We start from the raw sequence: 23,350 nt of genomic DNA, 5'->3' as shown, positions 1-23,350 counted from the left end.
TCAGCTTTTTTCTTTTTCTTTCTTTCCCACCGGCGCACAAATATAAGCCTATAATATGTGCACGTATTTACATATATACAGGCAGGTAAAATTTCGCACATGCTCATGCACATCCACACACGCTCACACACAAAACAGGGCACCGCTCTAAATCCAAATCAAACCGCCATGAGTCACACTGTCACCGTGGCAACAGTGGCCGGCTCTATGCAGAACACAGTCTGTTATATCTCTGGTGTTTTTTCCTCCTCGCGCCACACAGACATAACCAACTTCCAGAAACAGTATTTCCTGCGCTGATCTCTCAAGTGGATCCATGAATAAAGCACTGGGGTGTGCAGGTTTGACTGCTTGAGGTCATAGTTCAGATTCATATCATTCAACACCGTAAAAGACATTTCATCTTCCCTCTCCTTAAACTGGAAAACCGCATTTGTGTACCTGTCATATTTACTGCTTTGACTTGGCTGAGTGATGATGCTCTCTGTCCTGTGGATGTGACATGAGGTGCTGGAGCTGCAGTGGTACATTTCACCACCAGATGGCGTCTTCCATCGCTGTGCAGTGGAGAAAGGGAGAGGAGGGGGCGAGGGGGAGAGGGGGCACTCTGAAATGCTCCATCCATCTTTATAAACACAAGCAATACTCATCCTCTGAAAACACCAACAGAGATAAATTGAAGGGATGCTTGGCTACATGGCAGACTTCCTGGTTAGTTGGCCTGGACTGCAGGACTGTCTGTTGTAAATTTGTGGCTCTGTCTGTTGTTGATGGTCTGTGTGGCTTTGGATGTGCCTCAAACAGTCACTGATATTCACTGGCACTCATGCAACCTGACTCAAATTTTAATCATTGTTAACACTTGGAAAAAACTGCAAATTGTTACAAATGTTGCAGAATAATTAGTATCACATTTAAGAGTCTATTTTTGCACTTTGTACCGAAGGGACGCTGAAGCATTTAGGAATCAAGCAGTCACGGCGAGGGCTATAAAGAGCAAAATTAATATTTCAGATAAAAGGTGACATTGGGAAGACAGTCTGCACCCATGGGAATAAGTTCCTTACTCTGAAAAGCAGTGATAACAGAGAGGGCAAACATGGTGCTGCACAGACACTTTTGTAGACTCCCTGCAGCTTCATCATGTTTGTGTACTGTCAGGCACAAAGGCTGAAATTATTCATAGGTGAATTTGTTGGCATACAGATGGTAATGAATTGCCAAAAGTCAACACAAACAATTGTGGTAATTTATAGCTGCTTCAGATGGTTGTGCTGCAGATGTTGATATGACAAGACTGGGCAGAGACCAACAGCAGAGCAGGCTTCTTTCCACAAACGAGTCCTGTTGTAATACAGAATGTGCTTCCAGAACATATGCTGGTAAAATGCTGATTTATGCAGGTTTGGGGAAGTGGGCAGAATTTGGGAGGAAGAATCAACAATTTCAGAGTATAATCACCAAAAGCTCACCCACTCCATTCATGACACTTCAAAGCTCCTTCAAAGCCTCTCCTACTGAAGGAAGCTCATACTCGTGGCTGGAAGCAGTTGGGATGCAGTTGGCTGTTATTGGGCCACCATTGGGCCTGACCACTGCCTTACAGTCTTTGTAGTGTGTCCAGTGCTGCTGCCTCTTGTTGGCTCTTATTGTGGGCTGTTTGTCCAATCTGGGACATCTTTTCCTCCATATAAACAATTGAGCAGCATAGACTGACAACCCCACTAAAGCAAAATAAAACCTGTGTTAGTTACAGTCTTTCATCAGATGTACAGACACGCATGCATTTTCAGTTCACATTCTAGGCATAACGCAAGAATATGAGTCAGGAAAATGATTATTAAGTTTGTGTTGTTTGTTTTTCAGCAAATTTTAGGGTGACTTGCAGGGTGACAGGATGTGTGTGTTGCTGGTACATACCCACACACAAATGGTTCTTACGAAGCAGGAACTTGTAACTGTAATCAAACCTGTAAACATCTCAACACCTTGTCAGTATGAGAACAATTCAATCTGGGTTTCTAGTGTCTGTAGGGTTTTTTGTGTGTTTTTTCCCTCTTTTTTACCTTTATAGGGAAAGGTACACATCATTGATTTAAATAATCAATTCAGGTCAGCACACAAGCGAGCTCAGTAACCTTTCCATTATAAATTCAGAAGAGTTCAATGGGCAATCAAGCAGTGACTGTAATTATACCCTTTGATCCGCAGCTGACACGCAACTCTTCAAAAATGTCATCATGTCCAGGGTGTATGTGAGTTACATAGAGGACAAGAATTGTGACTGGCCAACTTGGATCATACACATTTTTTCAATGCATACACTGTCAGGTTCCCCTAACCCTAAATCCTACATTCCAAAGGAGGCTGGTCCACAGAGGATTGGGGGGAAGATCCTCCCAAATTTTTGAAACATTTTCCATAAGAAGCAAGTTGTTTAAGTTTGGGAACAGTAAACCTACGGGCCCCAGCTGAGCACCACAATTTATAAGCCCTGTCCTCCTCCTACGCTCAGCACATTTGTACAAACCTCCACCAGGACGGTTCCATTACAGTCTGTGTCTCCACATGCCATATCATAACACTGATATGCACTTCTGTAACTGTAATGAAGTATTTCTGCCATACAGAGATGTCACAGAAGCTAGGATTTGTAAGATTTCATCATATTGTTACATAAAGCTGAAAAGTCCTGGAAAGATTTTGCACACTTGTATAGCAACACGAGAAGGAGACAAAGCAAGAAGCTTAAATTCAGTCCATTTTCAAAGCTGACCAGGTGGAATATAGTGTACCTTTATATTGCCATGAATGATGCCATATAAATATTTTTAGTCAAAGTTTTCTAAATATACACATGCTGATTACGTTTCATGTAACATTTTATATGGGAAAATCCCCCATTTATTAACATCACTGGAATTATGGTGCGCTCACTTCAGCTGTGGAGTTTTCAATCATCAACACCTTTCTATTAATTAGTGATAATGATATGTTCCTATGCACCTGGAGCGTGTGCAGTGATGACACAGTCTTGGGGGAAACTACATATGATGCTGAAACTGGTGAGAAAATCCACACATAGTACATCAGATTGACGATGCTGTTTTTCCCTTTTAAGTGTAGCTCTGCCTCATCAGTACATCCTTCATGCGGGATGTGCTTTGCTGTGCTGTTTCATCGTGATCACAGCCCTGGTGATCTATCTCATCCTCTCTCTTGTGCTGGGGGTGGAGTGGGGCCATGTGGGCTCATTTACAGGCATCAGTAGAGAGTGATTTGGGTGCAGCCCCACTGCAGCTCTGACTTCCATCAGAGGGGGGATTTTTTCAGCATAACACCAGTGATGCCAACGGTTCCATCAGCACCACCAGATACACTGAGACACATTTGGGCAGCTCACCCTGCAACCATGGTAACAGAAGAATTTTACTAGTTGGCAGCAGCCAATAGTGGGGCACTTCCCACTCAGCTCCGTCCAATAACAGAGCAGCCTGCGGCCCAGCCCACCTAGAACTGACACTGATGGGCTAGTGCAGGCAGGATTTAGAGATGTAGGCTTGGCTAATGAACAAGTACGAGAGTAAGAGTGTGTAGGTATGTGTGTGTGAGCGTGTGTGAGCGTGACTGAGTGAGGCTGTAGCATAATCTGATGAGAGGATTCCCTCTCTTTTAACCGCAACAAGCGAACACATTGTGGGTTAGTACTCATTCCCTGAGACCATCTGACATTCAGCACCAACAGTGCAGCAAGCCCTCCTGTCATCTTGCTCCCAAGCTGCACACACTCAGACACACATCCACACACACATCCACACAGTCTTAACTGACTGAATCACAAAATAACTTATCAGCTTTATCTCAGCGTGTGACGAAGCAGTTTTCGGAGATCAGAATAACAGAGAAAGAAGAAAATACATGCCACCATCAGCTGTCAATAAAGTCATTTATTATTTCACACAATGGATAACATGAACAACTTCAACTGTAGTTCTTCTTAATAAGTGCTCAACGCTGCCAGCCAACAGAAGGGTAGCAAAAGAATGAGCTTTTTCTTTCTGAGGAAAGAGAAATAAAAAAAAAAACAACAAAAAATAAACCTACAAGATCATGAAAGATAAACATGACCAAAAGCATGCCAGCGGACATGGATATACATATATATTGCATGTATATATGTGCTTAAGACATATATCTGTATGCCAGCAAATGCAAATACAAAATATATGTGTACATTTACACATACATACTGTGAAGGATATATGCATATGCATGCGCATCTAGTATTTACTCTATATGTCAAATATTTGCAGTTTTTAATATTCATACAATGTACAAAAATGCTTCATGAATTAAAAAATTCATTACAAAAAGAAACATATCAAACAATGTACAAGTCTTGCTCCAAATTCAATTGAAATTCAACTTTCGGCTTGTCTAAAATATTTATGCATACAATCAAGTTGAGCATGCAAATAAAGGAAACCCACTCTAGAAAAAGGTTCAAATACACTATGTATACAAACTAAAATATGCCCACACTGTTAGAAGAGCTCACTTTGTGCTCTAAAGAAGTACATTTATTGGTTTTCTCAATGCTTCATCTGCACTTTCAGCTTTGAACAACATTATAGCTTAGAACTGTAACATATGCTGTGAGGATGACTACATGTACATTTATGAGGCTCTGTCTCACGGGACCCCTCACTCCATGTGTAGGACACTCATCACAGCATGCTACAAAGGGAATGGGGGGTGATCAAAATTTAGGTGCCATTATATTCCATCCTAGCTGCTGTAATGAACTGTGGATTACAGTAAATGCTCCCCAACCACTGATGTAAGGTTGAACACTTCTGGATGCTAGGACCAAAGACAAGGTGAAAGATCCTTACATCAGTGCTTTGGGGCCTCCTGTAGCCACTGGTCCAGATTGGCTGCTAAATACAATACAACAACAGTGACCTTGAACCCTATTCACAGCCACATCCCCTCTGCAGTCTCTGTGTAGAGTGAAAGCTCTGGATAAGGACAATACTTGTCAGTGTTAGAAGGCACCGGAGCATTGGCTGGTAGGAGAGACAGACAGGACAGACAACACCTGGGGTCTTTAACTCTTACATCAGAGACCGCTGACTGACCACAGTATGGAGGCGTAGACTGCCAAGCGTGCAGTCTCTACACCTCACGGACCACATATCTAGACCTCATCTTCACCACAACAGACTGCAGACCCACCGAAAGTCATCTAGCAATGCAAGGTTAAGCTCGCTAACGTTAGGACGAGTGTATTTTTGGCTATGCCCTCTGAGAACTTCCCCCACACACAACCCTCGTGTCTACTCTTCATGCTACTGCTCTGCCCCAACTGGCTGCAGGCAAAATAGCTGCAAGTCAGCAGGGATTCCTATTTTTGGTCGAGTGCACTACAGTGGGGCTGGCATCCTCCAAGAACTTTTACAGGTGTGATAAGGCAAATTATTTTAGCATTCTGTGTAATTTAACAACTGGAACGATGTGTAGCAAAATCTTTTGAATGGGGAAGTCAATTAGAGTAGTCATGTCTGTATGTTTCCTCGGGTCTTGAGCAGTCCTAATAGAGAGAGAAGGTCTACTGTGGTTTTAGGAGACAGTCCCAGCATAGCCGAGCCCAACCGGTATCCATGCAGGATGGACATACTAACACTATTTACAACAAACACTTCATTACTGTAGTTTTACATCTGGTTAAGGCTGTACTGCATAGAGCTGCAGTAACTATAGTTTTCATGAAATGATAGTCACTTTCTGCACAACTTATTACAAATTATTACTGGTATTATTCACAATTCTTGTTACATGAATTCATTTTATTCAGTAAATAAGACCACTTATTTCTCTTTGTCGAAGGGTGGACCCAGAACAGAAATTCCTCTTAAGGTCATTGCCAGGCATGGCCTGATGCATAGCGAACAACAATGTACGAGAACGGGGTTTCCATGACAACCTCCTCTGTCCCTCCTTTGCAAAGCACATAACCAATTATATGCTGTAAATAACTGGTTAAATACTGGGCAGAGTGAGTGATCTTCAATTATACCTAGGACGGTGAGTACAATCAATATCTCTGGATAGAAACACATCTGATACAGTGGACCTTTCTGCTTCCACCACTGCTGTAAAGCAGTGTGTATGCCAGCACATGATGTGTATTTAACACAGTAATATCATATTATATTCATCAGTCCAGCCCTTCTAGTACTGTTATGATGATGATATGGGTCAGAAAACTAGGAGGGAGCTAGGAGACAGACTCAGTGGCCGGTGACAGAGGATGCTGACTATGGAAGCTGTGAAGGGACACAGGCAGTGTCAGGGTTCTGATGACTAAGACACATGCGTCATATGCACAATCATGAATATTTTGGGTCAATTTTCTGGGGCACTCTTTGCCGTTTGATATTTCTCAGGTCAACTGTAATTGGTGAGAGAAAGAAACATAAGGCACAAGTTGAACTGCTGCAACTGAGAATCCCACCCAACCCAAAGAAGACAGAATCTCCTGAAATCAAATAAAGTTGCCAAAGAAACACTGATCCATTGCTTATATTCCGAAATACTTATTTGAGAAAATACCAACCACATATACTGTAGATAGAGTTTAACAAAGGCTTAACATATTGACACAAAAAAAATCCAAGATGGCTACATTCTAGAGTGCACATAGGAATGCTTTACATTGGTGCCAACATGGTGGAGAGTTTGTCATACTCTGATTTAGATTCTTTTAAATAATACATCCTTACACTGAATACTGAGACTTTGGTTTCTAAATCTAAATACTGGATTTACTTAAAAAAAGAAAGAAAAAAAGAAAGAAAAAGAAATATTTCCGAGGATATGGATTGAAAATCATGTTAAGTAGAAAGACTGGGATTAGCTTTTCAAAACACTGACTGAGCCCTCTTCAGCTGAACTGTCCAATCATGATTCAGACTTGGGCTTCGATTTGACGCTTTTGGCTGCGCAGCCTGCATATACAAATTGATTAAAATAATGCATGCTCTCTGGAATGGATATCCACACCATCAAAGGCCAAAACATAAGGCTGGAACAAGCATGTAAGTGCTGCATTTGATTGATGCAAGTGTATGGTTTTTCATAGTGCATTAAACCAATTTTAAGGTTTACCAAAAACACACCTGATATTCCTCCTGTATGCAATGCCCCCTGGATATAAACACAATAATGAGTGTATGAATGAATACATGTGGTTCTTTCAGTCTGAAAACAAACTTGTCTTGAGTCGCACCCATGTCTGTTTTTGGTTATAAAACAATACACAACTTTCATTGTCTATGGTACAACAATTCTATTTGATATACTGTATGCCAGTACATGTCTATGAGCTGGTTTCTCATTTTACAAGGCAGGCAACAGTGGACTTTGTTTCTATGTACAGTCTGGGACAGTCTGATCCACCATATTGCCTTTATGTCACTGCTCAGGACAGGCCTGAGCAGGGAGGGAGAAATAAATGAGACGGGGTAGGCTGAGGGAGCGCAAGCAATGGGAGATGTAAAACATGATTTAGAGTAAATGAGAGGACAAAGGGAGATGAAGTTGAGCGGCAGGCACCAGGGAGGGCTGAAGAATTGGGGTGAGTATCGAGCAGGGAGGGGGACCAGGGGTGAGGAGCTGCCAGCAAGTATCAGTTACTTCTCGGAGAGAGCATGAAATCAAGGAAGGTAAGGATGGGTGGGAGCAAAAAACAGGGATAAGTAAAAGGGTAAGGTGGCTTAATTACTGCTGTATTATCCCACGTCTTTGACAAGCTTCCTCAGAAAGGCAAAAATAAGCACAGCTGCACAGTTTAATATTAACCGTTCCCCCTCCCCTTGCTGGTAAATATATGGCTAAAGCCACATTCAGATACAGTATCATAAAGTACCATACACATCACTGTATCAGATACATAAAGAATCACATAATATCCTACACTATCATAAGTACCACACATTTTTATAGCATCAGATTCAGTATCAAATAGTACCATATAGTGCCATTGTAAATGAAGGTCCAATGAATCCTTGAAAGGCTCATGTCTGGTCGGGTTTAGCAAAGAGAGGGATGGCACCGAAAGCGCTCCCTCCTCCTGCTCCTCCACTGACCCGCTGTAATCCTCACAAATCAGAGAGGAGAAACAAGTCAAAGTGCACCGAGGACTCCCAGAATTAAGGGCACCGCATCTGATAGGCTTGAAACAGCACCGACTCCAATAACTGCTCTCCGTTCAGACACGCCGTTGCTCCCACCTGCAAGTCTACTGACTGGAAGGAGCCCATAGCTCGTCCCTGCTGTGGGCCCTGCCTCTGCGTTTCCCCCCTTTGGTCAGCGGAGGCACAGATCGCGCTTGATGGACCACGGTCTCAATTGTTGCTGAGATGGAATCATTGTTTGAGAACTCCAGAGGCTCGGGGGTCAAGCTTGACCTGAGGCTCTGCCTACCTGGCAGGTCATCACACCTCTCCAGGACAGGCATCCCCAGAGTTCTCCCATCACCTCTCCTGCTGGCCAACATGTCCAAACCCCGACCATTAGCCCGATCTTCCTCCCTACTGTTGGTCAGCTCTGATTCCTCTATGGGTTGTTTTCGGGGCCGTCCAGGCCGTCTTTTGATGACATTGTTTCCTGTTTTGGCTTGTCGCTGCAGGCGCTTGGCACGGAGGATCTTCTGCACATGCTCAAAGTTCAAAGAATGCATCCTCCTCACGTCCTTCTGGATCTGTTCCACCTCACGTCGCTTATACCTGCGCTTACCTGGGAAAGAGAGAGTGAACATCAGTGAGGCGAGACATCATAAGGTAAATAAACAGCACAGCAAGGTCTGTGAGAGAAAGGAGTCTTCATGCTAGCATATCAGTCAAAACGAGCAGCCTTGGAAAGGCCAGGAAAGACATCATGCCAATTTAACCCATGGAGAGAATGTCTTTTTCTTGCTTCAAGAGCTTCCTGCTAATTTTGACATATTCATGTAAGCCTTTCAAAGCCCAGCTGAGCCAAGAGAGCAGATCCTATCCTGTAATTGTCTACTAGAGAGCAGCGAGGAGAGGGGAGAGGAGGAGATCCCATTCTGCTAGCAGGAAACCCACAGAAATGTCTCCTTCAACCATTTAATATGTCGCTACACAATAACAACCCTGTGCATCTGGAGCACAGGCTGCCAAAAAGCCAAACACACACACACAAATACAAACACACATATCAACACATTTATCCACATGCACAACCTCACACAAATACAAAAACGCACATGTGCATACATGCACATGGCCAACATGCACGAATAATGAATTCAGCAGTTCAGAATGGCTGAGCAGAAGAAACTGGAGCCATATTGTTTCCTTCACACTGGTGAACTGGGCAGTATGCCCTTTACACGCTGTTCTATCCTTTCTCTTTCCCTCTTTCCCCATCACTCTCATTCTCTTTTCCACTCCGCTCTTCATGGGCGGCAATATGGTACTCTCTAATTTTCAATTAAACTGGAAACACTGCACCATTTCATTTCCGTCTCTATTTCAGAAACCGCTTCCTGGTCTTGGTCCGTCTCTGTCATTCTTTTTGTTTCCCATCTCTGTCCCATTTCTTAGCTCCCCCCCTCCTCTCTGCCTGGGCACTGTTCCCGAGGCTCAGACTGAGCCACAGCCAAAATGGAGGAAAAGCACAATCAGCCACCAGTCCCCAAGCAGTGTGCATACAGCATGTTTGGTTTCTTTTTCTTGAGCTTTTCCTCCTATTCCTGGATACGCTAACCAATTCTTTTCTCCTTTTCCTCCAGAATCCTGCTGATACAGTGTAGCAGGTTTCTGCAGTGCTCTAACACATTAAACCAAAACAGCTCTGAATTTTGCACACCAAATATGGCGGCCTGGAACATTTAAAATGAGTTTATAACATGGGCATGGATTTGGATAATTCACTTTTGTGTTTTGATGCTTCATGTAGCTCCAATGAAGTGTTGCAACAAGGAGATGCAGAATAAACATGTGATACTTTCATACAATGTTTTTTTTAACATTTAAAGACAAGAGAGGGGAATGTTAAAGGGAAAATTAGGAGTTTAAGAGTGTAAAGCTCCATGGTAGGGGAAGTAACTACAACTAAGGGACGATAAAGAGAGGCCTGGCCGCCCTCCATTTAGAACTCAGCGGAACATCTCTCTCTATTGTTGCTCAAGAATTCAGGGCAGACAGTGAAATTAGTCTAATGCAGAAAGCACTAAGTAGCAGTAGTTTATGAGCTGCACAGTAGTGTGTACATGTTCAGCTCTCTCTCTCACACACACACGCACACACAAACACACACACTACAAAGTAGCAGAAATTTATGAGCTGCATACACGGAACATAAAACCGGTGACCTTCAGCAGTGCGAGGGGCCGTGCAGCACTGAAGACCTGTTTCTCTGTGGAATAGGAAGTCACTACTACACAGAGATACATGCTCATTTATCCACTGCCCCTGCAGTGGCTGAGACCAGGCTTCACACAGGATAAAATCATCCTTAATGTATTATTAGCGAGAGTGTTCCTCTGCATGAAAGTGCATGCATGTGTTTGAACAAGTCATGTGACACAAAGGAAATTATTCACAGCAATTCGGGAGAAGATGACCTGCTTTTATGCAAATACGCATTTGAGAGACTGCTGTCAGCTGCAGTGAGACCTGCTGATTAGTGAAGAAACGCACACATGAGCACATGCACACACACACACACACACACACACACACACACACACACACACACACACACACACATGCATGCATAAAAAATACAACTGCTTAAATCACTACAAACTAGTTCTATTAAGGAATGATTTACAAACTCACAGTTGCATGCTCAGTTGATAATACTATGAATTTTGCATCTGTATCAGCTTGTGCATGGGGATCTTTCTATCTGTGTGTGCATATGAGGGTGTATCAGAGTGAGTCTATGCCTGAATGTGCATGTGTACACATATATGGTTGTGCGGCATGCACACGCGCCTGTGTTTTAATTGGGCTAAAGCTGTGAAGTGAGGCAGTAAGTCATGCTAGAGGAGGGGCAGGGGGAATGGGGAAAAGAGAGGGTAATGGGGGAATGAGGGGGAGGGGAGACAAGGGAAAAAGCAGAAAGAGAAAGGGAAGAAGGAAAGAGAGATAGAAGGGGGAGGGGGAGGAAGAGGCGGAGAAGCAATGGGAAGTCTGTGTATGGATGTGGGGATTATGGGAGAGAGGCAAAAAGGAAAGCAAGGACAAGAACTGCAAAAGCTGCACAAGGAGAAAATGGAAGGACATGGAAGACAAGGAGGCATAACAACACTGGAGGGATAACGTGGATGGGGGGGGTTGTGTGTAGGGGTGGGGTGGGGGGTAGTGTGTATATGAGTCATCCGTCCTGGATCCCCTGGGGTGGGGGGTGTATTCTAACTGAGCCCCTGGCTTCTCCTCCCCGCCACTGGACTAGGCCCCAGTCATTAAACCCCTGGCTGCCAGCCAGCTCTTTTAACACAGGCAAGGGCCTTTTACGGCGTGTCTGTAGAAAATAAATCACACTGTGTGAATAATATATCTTTGGCAAAGGCATTGGCAGGAGAGGAGGAAGGGAGGGGAGGAAGGAGAGATTGGTGAATTATAGTCGTCTCCATCCATGCATTACGTTCCCTGTATCCCCAGCCAGATGTGCTCAAAGACAGCAGAATACAGAATGTACCAAAATACACATTAGTTTCGTAGTGAGAATCTGGGGCCATCCTGCCTTTTCGTCTGCTTAAAGTGCTCATAATGCTGTACATCGCACATTTATAAATAGGAATCACCTTGACGAGTATGCTGTCATCTACATCTAAAATGAGGAAAACCCTTTTAACTCTGACTAAATATGTGATTAAGTCTTTGCACCAGCAAATAGCAAGCCTGTTATCACTAGGGAACAGAATAATATATTGGGCACCAATTATTTTTGCAAACATGCCCCCCATTCAGCTATGTTAACAGTTCTGCAACCTTGGGAGGTTAAGATTATACAAAACTGGCTTGTAATGCCAAGTGCAGCCTCTTGTGCTTCAGTGTACAGTGTGCACATCCAGCAACATGCACTGAATGTGCACACAGCTGCCCTTGTCCAAGCTATGGCAGTATCACGTTAAACTCATTTGCTAAATATGTAACTAAAAAGAAAAAACGATTTTTTGAAATATTACTTATGTGCAGCCTCCAACTGTATTAATCCCCTGTATACTGGACAGTAGAAGCCCCTGTCAGTTGTAGTTTTGTTTCAATAATGCATTCTTCTTCCCACTTTTCTCTAACAGATAGGAGTCTCGCTGTCTGTTTAATGATCTGCTCTCCTCTGCTTTGCAATTGGATCTGTAATGAGGTCTATGTTAAGCTGTTAATGTCAGCTGAACACTTCCTGCTGATGCTTTAAATCAGAGGCTTTCCACAGGTGAGCCATGGATGGCTTTTATTGCGAGGCAGCTACAGAAAGCCAGGCCATCAGACAACTGGTTAGATAAAGACAAGCAAGCAACAGACAGTTATTGCAGTTTGACCTAACCTCAAACCTCTGACACATCATCAAAGTAAGCAATGCATTTTACCATGCTGCCGCTTTCAGTGGCAAAAGGGCAGTGCACTCCCTTGTAAATACACAGTGTAGTTTAAAAATGAACAGGTGATCCTTATGTAAGCGGCTCTTACCAGTGAGGGAGGGACTGGAGCACTGGTTCATCTGTCCTGGCTCCTGCCTGGCAGTTTGGAAAGACATTAAGCCCTGATCTCCAAACACAGAGAGCCTCGTCTTCCTACTCCTCCCACCACACTCGTCCTCCCGTGACCCCAAAAAGAGGTCAGAAGCTGACTCCGACCGCTGTGATTGGCTACTGTAGCTGCTCATGAAGCTGTTTATTGGCTGTCGAGTCTGACGGGAGTGGAACTTGCTGTCAGCAAGAGAGTGTGTGGACAGCTGGTCCGACTCAAACATCCCTAAGCTGGATCCCAGGCTTGAGCCTCTACCACTGCCCCTCTGCTTCTCCAGATGCTTTGAAGAGCCCTGACCGGCCAAGTCCCTCCTGTCACTCAGCATGCTGAGACGAGCATTGGTCTTAGCTCCACTGAAGAGCCCACCCAGGTCCTGCCGGTCTCGCAGTGAAAGGAGCGGCTCATCCTTGTGCTTATGTTTGTGCTTGTGCTTCCTCTTATGGAGGCGAACCCCTGCAAGACCACCTGCACTGCCACTGCCCAAGGATCCCAAGCCCTCTCCCCTTACAGAGGGCCCCTGGAGTGGGCCACTGGCACTCCGAATCTTGGCCCCTGGCTGGAGCTTTGAGTGTCCACTAGGGTGGAAAGCCTTGGGAGGGGGTACTGCAGGTCTCATGAAGGGAGATGGAGGTGCAGGTCCTAGTGAGTGATGGGGCAGGTAAAATGGGGGAGCAGGGGGAAAGTAGCCCAGACTCAGAGGAGGTGCGTAAGGCATCGCATACGGTGCTGCATAGTAATTTCCCCCAGCCAGCGGATAACCATATCCTTGAACAAAAGGCAGCTTCGACGTGATTGGCTCGCTGGCTTTGGCTGGACGGCCACGTCTCCTCTTGGCCTTCAGATCGGCGCTCCTGCGGAGGTACGAACTGGAGTCACAGGCATAGGAGTCGTAGGTAACAGGGTAGTAATGATGGAAGTTGAGGCGAAAAATGGAGGGATATGGGTGCTGGGGGTAGCAGGTGTATCGTCTGTGAGACACTCGTAGCTGCTGGAGCTTTAACACAACCTACAGGAAGTTTGAAAAGAGGAAATATTTAGGAAAACACACCATAAACTATCACACTTCACACAATGCAGTGCTTGGTCAGAGATTAGACACAGAATTAAGTTTAATGTTTCTAACCTCCTCCAGTTCAGAGAGAAAGTGAAGATGATCCCGGCTCTGTAGGCACTTCCTCTTCCGCCGATGATGCTTTTGCTTCTTTTCCTGCTGTGACAGGAAGTTGTCAACAGCGGTGACTTGCCGTTCACAGCGTGTTCTGCTGCCCCTGTTGGATGCTTCCAGGGCAGCTGCCTCTGCAGCCTCAAACCCACACAGATCAAATGAGTACCTGTAGGAACACAACAGAAAACAAAAAAACACATTAAAACACCACCTTTATGAATATATGTATGTAATATAAAACAATAGAGGCAGAGCTAAAGAAGTAAAGTAACAATGTACTGCACCTGCGTCGAGAGGCGGGGCCCTTCTCAGTTTGATCTGAGGTGCTGTTGTTGTCTGTCCCGATCCCACTGTCACTTGGAATAGTCTCCTCACTGTGGGACTCGCTGATGGGGGACAGAGTCACCTCTTTCACCGATGCTCCCTCTGAAAGGTGGGAAGGTGAATTAGCCAGAAGGCGTGGAGGAGATAGCTTCCATCCGCCAGAGAGGAAGCCCCTGCCAAGTGGCTTGGAGGGCAGGGCTGAGATAGGCTGCAAACTGGGCATAGTGGCATCAGAGTGGCTGGCTCTTACAGATGGAGCACTGGAGCTGGGGGATGAGGTTGTGGAAGGCACTGCAGGGCTCTCATAGAGACTGGATGAGACAGACAGTGGGGGCTTGTCCCTAGTGGCTTTGGGAGGGTTCGACCCTTGGGTTTCTGCTCTGGGTTTACGCCCTCTCTTCTTACCAATGTAGATGGTTCCTCTCTTGCTGACATTTATCTGTTTTCCCAGCCGAGCCTCAATGGTGGACGCCATGGCACTCATAGCTGAGGTAACGGGGGCAGAAGATGACTTTAGAGCCAGAGCGCCGTTCTGACTGGAACCTGAGAGGATCTCATTCAGAATGTTCTGCATTTTGCCAAGCTTCATCTTACTCACCGGCCTGGAATGGCCCCTGCCACGCTTCAGTTTCAGACTGTTAGAATTGGCGCTGGTGGTCGTCGAGGCCATTTGCACTAATGTGTTTAGTGTGTGTGTCTTCCTCCTACGGTTTAGCCCTGCAGCGGTTTCCTGTGCCAGTGGGCTTGGAGGTGAGGTGGAAGTGCCCTCGTGGATGGTCTCCACTGTTAAGAGTGGTTGTTTCTTGGGCCGTCCCCGTTTCCTCTTAATGGGTGTGTGGACAGTCAGGCTGTCAGTGTTGGTGTAGAGGGGGCTAGAGGGGGTGATGGGGAAGGCTGAGGGTGGGTCAGCTAAGGTTGAGGGGCTACCCCGGTTGTCTCTCTGGGCTGACGTGAGGCTGGCATGGCTTTTAGCTTTCAGGTAGGACCATCTGTCCTTGGCCTTGGTTGGTCTGGAACTGGCTGTGGAGCTGGTGCTGTGGCTGGGGCTAGGACTCAGGGCCACCCTCGGTCTAGGGCTGGGACTGGGGCTAATATGAGCCCTGGATTTAGGGCTGGGGCTCGGACTGACACTGCCCCTGGGGCTGGGGCTTGGGTTTGGGCTGGGGAGTCTCGGGTTTGTGTGAAGATTGGGTTTGTTGACGTGACTGTGAGTAGGCTCTCTGTGTTTAAGCGTGTCTGTGCTGATCCTAGGACGACCCACGGGGTTCTTTTTCACTCTATTTGCACCCAAACCTGACTCTGGGTCAGACACGCCCGTAACCATCTCTCCTCTTTCTGCCCTGTCCACCCTCTCTCCTTTTTCTCTTTTATCGCCTTTGTCTGCTCTCTCTGCTTTTTCTATCCTCTCTCTACTGACATCGGCCTGACTTGTGAGTCGAGAATCATTTTTGTGAGTGTCCATCTTATGTGCTACTTTGGGTTCTGGGGGCCCAGGCTGGTGCATCTCTGCAGTGTCAGAGTCCTGCCGTTGCTGTGATTGCTCCTCTACAGAAAATGACTCGTCAAAAGAAGGCCTCCTCCGCCTCTTTCTTCCTTTCCCTTCCTCTGTCAGCATGGGCATCCCTCTGTCTTCTTCATCTCCTCTCCTCCCAGCAATTGCTCGCTCTCTTTCCTCTTTTCTTCTTTCCTCTCTTTCTTCAACGAACCGCTCAGCTGCCTCTTCTTGCCTGTACTTCTGCCTCTCCTCTGAATTAGTTGGGCTCTCCGATCCTTTCTCTGGCTGTCTTCCCCAAGGTGTATCAGCACTGTGGGGATTACAGAGCATCCTCTGGGAGTCCTTCCTGCCGTACTTCCTCTTGATGTTCCCAAAGAGCTGTTCACTGACCTCTTGCAATCCCCTCCCCCTGGAGAGATGTATACAGAGAAAACATGAGTGAAATGGAAGAAGAGAGAATGTTTTTTATTTCACCAAAACAATACAATCAGTGCATAAACATTTATTACTTTTTTCTGTCACCATGTGGCATGTGTATCATGGGAAGACTCTCATGAGATGATGTTATTATGATCTGATTCAATTCTAAAAAAAAAAAAAGTCTCACACAACAAGATATCCTGCAATATACAGCTATTTCTTACCTAATTTCAAACATGATGTAATAATAATCATGTGTTTTGAAGTCTTCACTTAATCTCACTTTAAACGTTCATTATTGTACCAAATCAGATCATCACTGGCATAAAAATATATATTATTGCTGCACAAAATAGCACAATGCGACCCTGTGCTGACTTTCTCCCATTCGCTGCCTATAGTGTACAGTGTTTTTGTTCTAGTGACCACCTCTGGCTCACGATAAGCATGCAGGAAAATGTACCATACCTGCTGAGAGAGGTCAGGTTGAGAATACTGGCATCTGTAACCACTGGCAGCTGCAGGTCTGGAGTCAGGGATCTCTGAGGTGAGGGGCTTCGAGCCGCTGTTCGTGAGAAAGCTTGGGCTGGATCGAGCAAAGCACTTCTACTGGCTCCTGCCAGTTCTCTGGCTGGCTCAGAATCTGCAGGGTTGGCTGGGGATGCAGAAGGTGCTGTCGACGTGATCCAGTCTGGATTGATTTGGTGTTGGTGTGCATGAGTGAGTTGGAACTGTTGCGTGAGGTTCTGTGTTTGCTGTGTGTGTGAGAGTGTGTGCGCAGGAAGGAGGGAGCTGCGAAGCTGGTGTTTGGGCGGAGTGTGATCTCCCAGTAGTTGCAGCAGGCCTCCCTCTCTCTGCTCAGGCATTCTGAACTGGCGCTCGTATGTCTGGGGACGACAGAAAAGAGAAACAAAGTCTGGTTACTACATACAAACTGCAGTCACAAGACAGCTTTATATAGCTGCAGGGATAGACAAATGATATGATAATGATAATGTGATCATAAAACTGTGACTACTCCATTTCCTGTCTTCATACCATCAGCCAATCTTCACAGAGATAATACATATGAGGCACAGCACCCACTTCGGCATACAGTTTCTTTTTGTCAGCACACATCAAATCAGTGATTTGTTGTTCTCTGATATGACATTCTTGTCTTTTCACGGCAGGACTGAGGTTTTTAATGCATCTTGTGTGTATGAGCAAACAGTGTGCCACAAAACAAAAGGCTTGTTTACAGAGCAATTAAATTCCTGTGGCAAGGATGTTGCATGCTGTGAGAGCTGGGGGGGTGGGGGTGTCTGACTGCACACAGTATTAAACACAGTAGCTTAACTCAGCCTTGTCCCTGGTTGCCCTTGACTCAGAATTATTTACTATATAGTATCTTTATTTTGTTGACTCTCCTGTACTGCTCACAAAGTAACTTACACTGTCATACTGTCAACCACAAAACTGCCTATACAGTATGTACAGTTTATGTCCAAAACTATGGTGTCATTTCTCTACATTTTTCGAGCGAGGGTCCACAAATCTAAAGTCAAACTTCACTCAGCACCCAGTTTACATTTGCCCTTGTGTAAAACTAAAAATCCAAAAGCTTGATATACTGTATTGCTCTACATAACCCTGCTTTATGTATCACTGCCGCATAATCAGCGTACTGCTGGAGGATGAGAAATAGAGCAGCGGATGGCCTCTGTGGTTTAGCCTGTTATTAACAGACTCAGTATGACGCAACAAGACACTGTTCTGCTGCGCTGCAGGGAGATGTAACCTAACCACAGGCCTGCCTCTAAGCATATACACACAAGCGTGCAAGCATACACACACACACACATACACACACACACACACACACACACACACACACACACACACACACACACACACACACACACACACACACACACACACACACACACACACACGCATACCACGCATACAGTGGATGTACACATTTCAAAGGCTTTACAAAGTCCTGCCTTCACACATAGTAGCACAAAAAGCTAATGTATGAACACACACAACCAGGCAACCAGTTATAGTCTAGATGAATCAACATCTTGCCAGATGATTTCTTCTGTTTTTGCAGTGATACATACACACACATTTGCACACAATAATGAAATATATAACGTGCATAGTTCTTATCATAGTGCATATATTTGCAAGAGCAAGTGCTTCATCTCTTTTAACCTACCAATGTCCCGCTCAGGCTTCAGTTCACTTTCACTATCACTATTCAGCCTTGTTCTCGTCTTTCTGCTCTCCCATCAGTCGTCAGGCACTTACACTCATTTTGTACTTCCACACTGGTTGCAGAAGCTGTTTATCGGCCAGATGCAAGGTGCACACGCTCACAAGTGCAAACACACACATGAACGCCGAGTAACACGATCCTCAGCACATCAAAACACACACAAGCAAACACTGAGCGCCGTAAATGATTAACAATACCAGAAATTGCATGCGCTTATATGCACATGTACTCTTTCATTTATCTCCTGAGCGCGCTGCTGTGGTATCCTTTCCACTCTGAGAAGCATGTGCGTGTGTGTGTAAGTGTGAATGTGTGCGAGTGCACGGTGACACTCGAGAAGAGACACTGTGAGTCCACGGAGGGATAAGATGACAGACACCTGATACACACATGCTTTCTCATTTAACCTGTCCTAGAATACCTGCTGCTTCAGGTTAAAGGAGGGCACAGAATAAGAGACACACAAGGAGATGAAGGTGGTTAGAGTGACACAGACATGCACGTGCGCACACACACAAACACACATAAAATGTATCCTCCCCACCAACCACAAAGCAACCACAGAGAGATAATAGAGAGAGGAGGCATGGACACCTTTCCTGCTAGATACAGGAGAGCAAAAGACAAGAAAAAAACAAAACAAAACAGGGAGCTCACCCCCCACGCACCCCCTACCCCCCCTTTCTAGATGTGTTTGGGTTATTGGCACCAGTTCAGCTTTTTGTTCTTAGTTTCCGCCCTTCTACCACCCTCTCCTCCCACTCCCCTCCTCTCCGCCTCTTACACTCCATGAAGCACTTCCAGGGAAAATACACTCACTGTCTGATATTCACACAAGCAAATATAAATAGATCGAGGTACTCCCATGGTTGTTGTAGTCAACACAGTGTGAAAAGAACTCCTTATTCTCCTTGCGTTTCCCAGACAGGGTCAACCTTGGTCACTCACACAACATGACAGGTTTAAATATATACTCAACATTTGATATGTGCGCTGCACTTTCCTATACTGAGTGTTTTGCATTGCCCTTTTATCACTGCCTTGGAGGTCCTGTTGTCCTTATCATGTACTGTAACGTACTCATAAGTCTCTGCACGGCTGCACTAAGGCTACAGAAAAACACTGCTGCACTTGGCAAATTGATTCTGATATTTCCCTCTTGTACATACGCTGCTCTGCTCTTGTCGTGTGCTTTGAGAATAGGGACTGCCATCTCCCTGTGCTACTGCTGGCCTGCAGCAGGGGGCAGTGGTCAGGATATCAGCGCTAACATGGACTTTGACCCTCTGGAGCAACCCACAAGCACAAGAGCTGTAAGGCTCCAACCTTTTCCACACTGTCGTTCTTCTACAAGTCCCCTCTGATCAAACTGAGATAAGGAGAAAGGCCAACACAAAACAGACCCAAAGCGTGTTTAGTCCTCAACCCACTGATGCACTTTCCCTCCCTCGAGGCTCTCGGGGCTGCGCTCAGGGTTTAAGGGTCATACTCCATGGCTAGGTCAACAACCATTTCTAGGATGTCTTCCTCTGGGTGAGCACTGTAACAACATGGATTGGTCTCAGTCAGTCACACAAAGGCTCTCCAACAGCAGAATGCAGACAGATATGGAGCTGCACATTCCTTTCCACTGGTGATGTAACCATCAGATAAGGTCAGAGCGCAGCGGAGGAGGTCATAGATAATATGTGACTAAGTGCTGCAATCACCCAACTGAAAGGCACTGACAAATGAGTCAGCATATATTTACCGACAAATACGTGTGTGTCTGAACGTTACGTTCACGCTCTGCGGGCTGTTTAGGAGGAAATCTGCATGTAAGAAGTTGTACTCCCTTCTCCTCCAGTTTGACGTGAGGGGAGGTATGTGACAGCCCCTCCTGTCCTTTCCTCTCCTGCAGCCTCTCGTTTTCCACTGTTGAATAAACTGAGTGGAACTTCTCCCTAACACACACACACACACACACACACACACACACACACACACACACACAGCACCCTGGCTGCACCATTATGCTGTGAAAGAACACCCTAAACAGGCACACCCAAATCTCACAAGCCAGCACACATATACACCAGCAAACATATACACAAACTCCATGCACGCAAACACAGATACACACAAACAAGCTGCCCTTCAAATAGTTTTTCGCAGCCTTTTATTTGGCTGCACGCCCGGTGGTTAGAGTGTTTCATTTTTCCCTGTGTATGGAACTGGGCAGCTGTCCAGGCAGACACACAAAGAGAGAGAGAGAGAGCGAGAGAGGCACATAGAGACAGAGAGAGGGAGAAATGGGGAGGGAGGGAGGGGGTTACTGAAAGAATGAGAGCGGCAGAGAGGGAGGGAAGAAGAGGACCAGCAGAAAAACAAGAAGAGAGGTGCCTAGACCCGTTAACAACTAGTTCCCTCCGAAAACCTTATGATTGATATGATCCTCCCTTTTGCCTCTCTCTCTCCTTGTCACACACACTCTCCTTGGCTTTGACACCATGCTGTCTCCCACTGCCCCTGTGGCCTTGTGCACTGCCCCCCACCTCCTCATCTCATCCCTCCTTTTCTTCTTCTTTTCTCTTTTCTGGAGCTGACCATTCTCCCCCTGTGGGAACTGCTCCCCCCCCTCCCCCCCTTCTCTCCAGCTCCATTCAGAGCGCTGCTTCGCTGTGATCTGTGTTTCTGACAGCTCTGCACACACACACACACACACACACACACACACACACACACACACACACACACACACACACACACACACACACACACACACACACACACACACGGCTCCTCTGCAAACAAACACCATGAATACTAACACGGCTTTGTGTCCACAGCACTTAAAACGGGGTGGGGGGGGGGGGGGGGGGAGTGCAGAGAAAAGGAGGGAAAAGCGATGGAGGAGAAAAGAGGCACTGTGTTGATCTTGTGGCCACTCTCACAGACCTCCCCCCTCCCTCCCTGCCAACCCCTCATCCCTGTTTCTCGTTCTCTCGTTCTTCCCACCAGTTCTCCCGGGAATAAAGACTTCCATTCATGCGCCTGAGGAGACCCACAGCAGGGGAGAGAAAAGAGGGAGGCGAAGGGGGAGGAAAGAGGAGGGGGTGTCAAGGTGGGACAGTTTGTGGATCACTGGGATCAGGCCCACTGCCTAAAATTGTGTGTATGTGTGTGTTTGCATGTCTTTCTTCACTCAGCGTGTGCTGCGTTAGCCAGTGCTTTACTATCTCAGATCTGGTGGCGTCTGTGCCAGCCAATGCATCTTCTGGGAAAGTTGGGTGGGAAAGTTTGGAAATTGGGCTCCATTCAAAACTTCCACTCTTTGACTAATGCTGCAATCCCAGTTCCATGTGTTCAGCCTACAGCCACAGTTTAGCAAGAAGGGGCTTGATTATTTGGGCCAAAAACTCTTTTTTTTTACATGCTGTTATGCATCCTCCCTGCTGGGCACGATCACGCATTCGATCTACAGCACAGTCGTCCTTTAGCAAACTGTACAGCAGAAGCCAGATTTAATGCACAGCAGTGGGTCTCAAGTAAAATGTTCCCTCCTACGTCCACGGCAGTAATCCTTCAGATTGGAGTGCTCCTAAAGATAGCAGCGAAACACCCAAGAGTCTCCTTGTCACACTCTCTTCAGACACGCTCAGACGTAGATGACTCAATCTGAACAAAAGCCTGTGATTGGCTGAACCGAAGCATGTTATTATGGTGCAATTGGAGGTTTTCACCCGCTCAGTAATGACAGACACATTTACATGCTACACAAAGTGTACATCTAATCCCTGCTATTAGCATTAATGGTGTGTGTGCATGCATATGTGTGTCCTGTTTGTGAATAGCGCTAAGAACCACATTAGAAGACTTTTTTCATAGTGATTATTACAGCGATTATGTACCAATTGTTCCTTTCATGGACGTGGCCAAACCTCCAGTGACAGCATTAGGCATTTCAGTCAGCACACATGCTCAGCACAAAGAAACACAAGCACAGAGAGTGGCCTCACACATACTCACTCTCTCTCTCATATATATATATGTGTATATGTTTGTTTGTGCGTGTGTGTGTGGGGGGGGGCAAGTTGGAGGGCTTCATGAATTTTAATCAATGCATTTATTGGGGGAAGTAAATTACACACCTATACACATATACACATGCACAGAAGTAAATTACACACACACACACACACACACACACACACACACACACACACACACACACACACACACGTGTGTGTGCACAAAACACAGTTCAAAAGCGAAGGAGCATGTTGTTCACCGTACTCTGTGCACCATATGACCCAATCATACCACTTCTGTACAACAGGAAACAATTAACAGCCAATGAGCTGCCCTAAATCCTAAGGGATGACTTCCTGTGTGGAATGATGGGTAATTCAAGACAGAAGCTGTGCTGAGATTAAACACTTCCTCTCTGGCAAACAGTGCTGTGTAAGAGCGAAGCCTCACTCACTGATTAGTTATTAAACAATAATGCACTCTAATGCGTTGTTGTCTAGTTACTGAGGGAGTATGCAACAAGAAATTACCATCACCTGTATGTTTCTGTGCAAAACTTGGTGTTGAATGGTGTCTCCATTGTCGCATGAACAAAAATATTACTTTTTTGTGTGTTTTTTTACGTTATGTGCAATAAGAGTCCTATACTGGACTCGAATTGCTGGTGCTGTGATTCCATGGTCAGCATCCTGAAGCCCATCCCCATTCGGACGCCCCGAGGGTCAACAATTTTGATGATTGTTTTAATAATTTAGTGCCTGTCTATCTTTTCTCAGTTGAACTTGAATATGTTTGGACAGTTGGTTGGCCAAAAAAACAGAACAATTGGAAGATGTTGCCTTGGGCTTTAGGAAATTGCAATTTTCACTATTTCATAGACTAAA

The 23,350-nt window shown here is 45.6% G+C and overlaps 1 protein-coding gene across 1 annotated transcript in view; it reads right to left on the bottom strand.

The window, feature by feature from the left end:
- Nucleotides 1–3,929: 3,929 nt before the first annotated feature.
- The window catches only part of setbp1 (SET binding protein 1), a 34,940-nt gene continuing 15,519 nt past the window's right edge, over nt 3,930–23,350 (bottom strand). Inside the window, exons 3-7 of the mRNA XM_070963674.1 lie at nt 16,658–17,076; nt 14,235–16,178; nt 13,909–14,116; nt 12,726–13,791; nt 3,930–8,799 (exon numbers count right to left, since the gene is read on the bottom strand). Coding sequence (XP_070819775.1) covers nt 8,303–8,799; nt 12,726–13,791; nt 13,909–14,116; nt 14,235–16,178; nt 16,658–17,076 — 4,134 coding nt within the window. The 3' untranslated portion in view covers nt 3,930–8,302. The remainder of the gene's footprint in view (nt 8,800–12,725; nt 13,792–13,908; nt 14,117–14,234; nt 16,179–16,657; nt 17,077–23,350) is intronic.

The sequence above is a fragment of the Chaetodon trifascialis genome, chromosome 6, assembly GCF_039877785.1.
Source record: "Chaetodon trifascialis isolate fChaTrf1 chromosome 6, fChaTrf1.hap1, whole genome shotgun sequence".
NCBI lineage: Eukaryota > Metazoa > Chordata > Actinopteri > Chaetodontiformes > Chaetodontidae > Chaetodon > Chaetodon trifascialis.
This window is presented reverse-complemented; position numbering and strand designations above follow the sequence as displayed.